The following is a 6,303-nucleotide window of genomic DNA, read 5'->3' as shown; positions in this document are numbered from 1 at the left end:
AAAGAGCAACTGGATGTTATTTATTCTGTTTCCGCATAATTTGTGACCTTGACTCTGAGCTCCCCTTGGTCATTTCTTTCTTGAAAGATGAAGGGTCCTCGTCTGCTGAGATGTGTTCTTGACCAGGACTTGTTTTATTTCTCAGTCATTTTCACTCCCATTCGTAGTTTAACTCCTGCGGCTGTTTCCATGCACATCTGCTGCATCCTGAGTCATTTGGCAAGAGGTGATAAAGTGGTTGCGGGAGCAGAAGGAGGGAGCCCAGGAGAACTGGAAAGGTCATGAGGGACTGGAAAAACTTGACAGAGTCCAGAGTTGGTCTACAGGTAGCAACAAACATCGTCACTTGGAAACCCTGGCTGCTTCTGGAAGACAGAGAGGCAGAGCAAAAGAAAAGCATCGGACCTCATCCCTGCCTGGGCCATGGGAGCCTCTGAGTGACAGTCTCCAGGCACAAATAGTATCATTGCAGAAACGATGGATAAGGAATTGGCTGGATGGTCGCATCCAGAGGGTCGTGGTCAATGGCTCGATGTCCACATGGAGACCGGTGACAAGTGGAGTCCCTCAGGGGTCCGTACTGGGACCAGTGCTGTTTAACATCTTCATCAATGACATAGTGGGATTGAGTGCACCCTCAGCAAGTTTGCAGACGACACCAAGCTGAGTGGTGCGGTTGACATGCCAGGAGGATGAGATGTCATCCAGAGGGACCTGGACAAGCTGGAGAGGTGGGCCTGTGTGAACCTCATGAGGTTCAACAAGCCCAAGTGCAAGGTCCTGCACCTGGGACGGGGCAACCTCCGGTATCAGTACAGGCTGGGGGATGAAGGGATTGAGAGCAGCCCTGCAGAGAAGGACTTGGGGGTACTGGTGGATGAAAAGCTGGACATGAGCCGGCAATGTGTGTTTGCAGCCCAGAAAGCCAACCGTATCCTGGGCTGCATCAAAAGCAGCGTGGCCAGCAGGTCAAGGGAGGTGATTCTGCCCCTCGACTCTGCTCTGGTGAGACCTCACCTGGAGCACTGCGTCCAGCTCTGGGGCCCTCAGCACAAGAAGGACATGGACCTGCTGGAGCGGGTCCAGAGGAGGCCACAAAAATGATCTGAGGGCTGGAGCACCTCTCCTATGAGGCCAGGCTGAGAGAGTTGGGGTTGTTCAGCCTGGAGAAGAGAAGGCTGCGAGGAGACCTTATTGCGGCCTTTCAATACTTAAAGGGGGCCTGTAGGAAGGATGGGGGCAATCTTTTTAGCAAGGCCTGTTGTGACAGGAGAAGGAATAATGGATTTAAACTAAAGCAGAAAATTTAGACTGGCTATAAGAAAGAAATTTTTTACAGTGAGGGTGGTGAAGCAGTGGAACAGGTTGCCTAGAGAGGTAGTGGAGGCCCCATCCCTAGAAACATCCAAGGCCAGGTTGGACGGGGCTCTGAGCACCCTGATCTGGTTAAAGCTGTCTCTGCTCACTGCAGGGGGGTTGGGCTAGATGACCTCTAAAGGTCCCTTCCAACCCAAAGCATTCTATGATTCTATGATGCAAGCTGCTTTTCTGCCTAAAGCACTTTCCTTAGTACAAGTGAGATAATTCTGAGTGACTTTGGACAATCCAGTGAAAAATCTTCTTTTTCGCCTCTTCTCCCACTGCCCACAGATATGAAGCTCTCATATCATGGCAGAGAGAAAGGGTGGAGGGTGCCAGGTGACGCCTACTACCTTGCGAGCGATGAGCCACGCCAGACTGGCGCAGCTGCCTCTGCTTTGCTCCAGGTTTCGCTGTTCAGCCCAGCGGAGTAAGAAGGGACTCCCATGTTTGAATCAGATAAATTGTTCCCCAAATTAGCAATGCAGACATGGTCAGCAGGAGTAGGCCTTGGAAAAAAAGATTGGATCTGAATGAGATGTAACAAAGATTGCCACCTGGAGCCTCGTAATAGGTTCCTACGCACAAACACACCCATCACTGATCACATCTTATGTGCTGTCACTCCCCAAACCTCAAATTACTCTAATCAAAGGAAGTCAAAATAGACGCGGTCCCAGTATAAAACCTTGCCGTGGTGCACCATCCCACGTTGTTCAGGCTCTGAGGGCACAAGGACCATGAAGGCTTTTCTGATTGCCCTGCTGGTGGCAGTCCTGTGTGCCAAGCAAGGTAAGGAGCTTCGGAGGCTGGGAGAGCCAGATGGAGAGGATGAAAATACCAGAAGAGAAATTAGATATAATGCAGGGACAAGAAGGTTTGACAGCTTTTATTGCAATTGGTGAGGTCTTGGTAGTGCAGTTTTTCTTTGGCATCAGCTGCGTAAAGCAATATTTAGTGTGGTTGAATCTTGGCTTCTGTGTGAGTTCTGGTGAGGTGTCCATAACCCAAAGAAGACGGGCTCACCACTCTGGTTTCTCACACCCTCCAGTATCAAGCTCCGACCACTCCACTGAAGATAGACATGTGAACTGATAAATGCTAATAGGAATTAAGCTGGGCTCACAGTTTTGGTTTTATTTTTTGTTCCTCAATGAAACTTCAGGAGTCGTCGATAAAGGTAACAGGGCTGGTGTTGACACCGCATCTTCTGCCAGCGTTTCACTTTATTTCCCACAATGACATTACAATTAAGAAACTAGGTTGCTGGCAGATATTTGAAAGCCTAAGAGCTCTTTGCTCATAGGTTTGAAGAGCTTTTTTAAGTGTCTGGGAGTGAGTGTGTTTATAATGGGATCCACAATGCTCTGTGCTCGTCCTCTTTCAAAAGGAGGTGCAGATATAACTAGATAATTGTGTAGAAAGATCCGATTAAGAAACATTGGCTCTGTGCATGTATTTGCAATCCCAAGGAGTACTGCAAGCCTTTTTGCACCGTTAAGGCTATTTCTGGCTGCATTTGCAAAACTTGAGCTAATGGAGGGTGGAGGCCAGATGCAGGCAAGGCTTTATAACAGCTATAATGGTTTAAGCTGTTATTGTTTCCTGACTGGGAGGGATTTTCCTCGCAACAGTCAGTGAACACGTGCACATTTCAGTTGCTTTTACGCACATGCTGGGGTCTCGGCTCCATCTGCAGCAGGAAGTGGTTTGAACAACTTTGTGAGATTTGGCAGAGAAGCAGATCAGAGATAGCTACAGGGACTGTAAAATGCAATAACACTTGCTAGGCAGCGTGTCCGGGATTGCTCTGGCATGGTCTGCAAAAGGACAGCAGCCCACAGCTCAGGCTGGGGGACCTCCAGAGGAGAGGTGAGAGGCTGAGGTTATCCAAGTGATGGAGAAACAGCGAGTGCTGAACAGTCCGTTAAAGAGAAGATAAAACCAGGATGCAAAAGGATGATTTCATCTGCTGTTATGGAGGACATCTGCGCTTGCAGCACCTCACACTAGAAAAGAGCATCTGGGTAGGTTTCAGAGCAAGACGGCCAGTCATATGCTGGGGCACCAGGACCCAGAGCTGGCTCCAGAGCCGTACACAAGGCACCTGAGCTCCCTGCAGCAGAGAGGGGTGGGCTTTTCTTCTGCTACCTGGGGTAGTTAGGGCCTATAATGGCTTTTAATTCTCTTTTAAAACTGCTTCTGGAATTGTCTAACAAAGTGTGATGGGCTGGTTCAACTTCAGAGATGAATTTGAATCAACTGAGTAGCTGGGCTTTGGAGAGTTGCCAGGAGGAGTTTCCTTGTCAAAAATAGATTCAAATTCAATTGAAAGGGGCTATTCTGTGCAGAAATAAGAACCTTTGTGAGCTGAGAAAGCCAGGAGGAACTGAAGCAGGGAAATTTCAGCCTAACAGAGGACCCTCTCTGGTTTGCAATTTGGTCACCTTTGACCAAGAACTCTCCCCTACTTCTGGCAATGGAGCAGGCTGTCCTGAGAGCAGCTCAACTGCCTCTGTCACCCCTGCTCTGAAATGGGACTCCGAATGGGAAGGAAACAGTCTCCCGCAATTGTGAATCCACCTCCAGGGAATGAGATGGCACATGCCCATGTTTCTAGCACGGCCAGCTGGCTAGCCTGGAAACTCAATTTACTTCAGTTTTCTTCAGAAATACATATCCTACCTCCTTCTGGCTTTGTAATAGACCTGGCTCAGCCCTGCTAATAATATCACTGAGAACATGTTTTTCCATGCACTGGTAGAAATAATCTTTCTATTGTTCAGAGCAACCCCTCCCAGGGAACTCCCTTTAATGTGGCTTTGTGCTCAGTAATTTAGCTCACAGGGGTGTCACAGGCTTTAATTAATTCATGTCTGTATGGTGTTTTGCAGATGCAGTCTGAAAATACTAAAAACTAAGCTCTCACCTGAGAACAGCGCCAGTTCATCCTCTCTTTGCCAGAACTATACCAGACCCAGCTGGGCAGGTCATGAGCTCTGCTTTTGCAGCTTGGCTGTCAACCAGGCCAATACCAACCTGGGAGAGAAAGAAAGGTCACCTGAGTGCTGCTCAGGCTGAAAAAACATGTTTTGAGGTTTAATCACAGAAAAACTCAAGTAAAGAAAGAAAACTTGTTTTGCTCTGTCTGTTTTTTCAGCTTCATTAATCAAAACCAACCTCTTATTTCACTTGTCATGAAAACCTGTTCCTAACATACTTTTCACCTTGTATTTTCCAAGAAGGGACATGGCTTTTGACAATTTCTTCCCAGGAGGGCATTGCTGGAAACCACTAATATGTGTCTTGTGCGCTCTTTCCAGCTTCCTCACTGTTTTGCTACACATGTGACAATGAGCACTCCAACTGGAACTGTCTTAAAACCTACAAGTGTGAAGACCATGAGAAATACTGTATAACCACATACAGCTCTGTTGGGTTTGGTGAGTACCAGCAACACATCAAGGAGCTTTTTTTTTTCCCCCCTCCAGATGGGCAATAGTTTTTTTGAGGGCAGTAGTTGTTGATCACTGAGGTTTAAGGATCACAATGTATAACATGTGAATTCCTCAGCGGTGCCCTGTGATCTACCACCTGGGGTATGTACCTCACCACCTTGTGGCTGGGCTGGCTGGAACACACAGATTATCATGAGCAGACCCTGTTGCTTCATCTGGAGCTCACACACATGCCTTGTGATAGGGGATGAAAGGGGGTTGGCTCTAAGTAATGTGGTTTTAGAAACCAAAAATCTATTCACAGTGATTTTTTTGCTGTCCTACGTGAAGCATGGTGTGGGTTTCTACCAAGGACTTTCTAGTGTCATGCATTTGATCCAGCTTGTGTGGATACTCACCCAGCACTCATGAAATCCACTGATTGCCGTTACTGCTGCATTGCAAATTAAGCACAGTGCAATATACCTCCTCCTCTCATCCTCTGGTCAGCTCTTGCAGAAGAACCTTAAATCACAGCTCTCCTTTCTTGTCTATTCTCCATCCAGACAAGGACATGGGACACCGCATCACCAAGAAATGTTCTGTAGACTGTCCTGAGACGAACGTGAACTTAGGTGTGGCGGCTTATTCCACCAAATGCTGTGGTACCTCCCTGTGCAATTTCAGTGGTGCCAACAGCATAAAAATCAGCTATGCCGTGATGTTCCTGGGAATTGTGGCCAGTTTGATCTGTGTCGTCAGGGCAGGATTGTGATGAAGGGTGGGAGAAGATGTGACAACCCAAGAACCTACAAGGTATTCCCCAAATAATAAACCAACATCCTCTGTCAAGTGTCTCCAACAGGTTCTATGCTACCCTGGTTTTTCCAAGACGTTGCTTCGGATCCCATCCACAAAATGGCAGGGTAGCATAGATCCTATTTTTTCCCCTGTATCATTTGTTGTTTTGTACTAATTTTCCCTGGGAAAGCTCTTTTGATAGCATGTGTGTGACAATCATCAGACAGAATAAAGATTTATGTTATTCTAGAGTGTGTTTGTTATATCCACACTAAGATCAGCCTGAGGAAACAGCTCTGTCTGAATCTCTACTTCACATTGAATTCCTCTTTTTAGCACCTGGGAGTCTTCTCCTGGCTGCGTTTCTCAATTGACTCAGTTGCATCCAGCAGCTCAAGACAGACACTCCATAAAGCCAGATGTTCTGCCTGATGACTCAGCGCTAACGAACGAAGGTGTCAATCTGGAAAGGTCAAAGATGTTTGTGTTATTCCCATTGCAAGCAACAGTGAGAATTGTTTTGTAACTGCTAACGCACAGGACTGGGGGTTTGCCAGGTATTGGTTGTGCTCCTGGCTGTGCTGCTAGGTTCTCATGTGATCTCTGCAGGGTGGGTGGTTTCAGCTTTTAAAATAGGTAAAGGTTCCACCCCAAGATGCTGGAGATGTCCAAGATGAGGATGATGCTGCTGGAATCTATTCTCGTG

At 47.3% G+C, this 6,303-nt stretch overlaps 1 protein-coding gene across 1 annotated transcript; it reads left to right on the top strand.

The window, feature by feature from the left end:
- The first annotated feature begins 2,099 nt into the window (after nt 1–2,099).
- LOC104026090 (lymphocyte antigen 6E) lies at nt 2,100–5,571 on the top strand. Its single transcript, XM_009493644.2, has 3 exons — nt 2,100–2,151; nt 4,683–4,802; nt 5,363–5,571. The coding sequence occupies exons 1-3, from the start codon at nt 2,100–2,102 to the stop codon at nt 5,569–5,571; spliced, it is 381 nt and encodes a 126-aa protein (XP_009491919.1).
- The last annotated feature ends 732 nt before the right edge of the window (nt 5,572–6,303 follow it).

This window comes from Pelecanus crispus, chromosome 2 (genome assembly GCF_030463565.1).
Source record: "Pelecanus crispus isolate bPelCri1 chromosome 2, bPelCri1.pri, whole genome shotgun sequence".
NCBI lineage: Eukaryota > Metazoa > Chordata > Aves > Pelecaniformes > Pelecanidae > Pelecanus > Pelecanus crispus.
Note: the sequence above shows the minus strand (reverse complement) of the source record. Positions and strands in the feature narration are given on the sequence as shown.

Coding starts and splice junctions, on each gene's coding strand:
- LOC104026090 (XM_009493644.2), top strand. CDS start 2,100: ATGAAGGCTTTTCTGATTGCCCTGCTGGTGGCAGTCCTGTGTGCCAAG. Junction 2,152..4,682: donor AGTCCTGTGTGCCAAGCAAG/GTAAGGAGCTTC, acceptor CGCTCTTTCCAG/CTTCCTCACTGTTTTGCTAC. Junction 4,803..5,362: donor ATACAGCTCTGTTGGGTTTG/GTGAGTACCAGC, acceptor TTCTCCATCCAG/ACAAGGACATGGGACACCGC.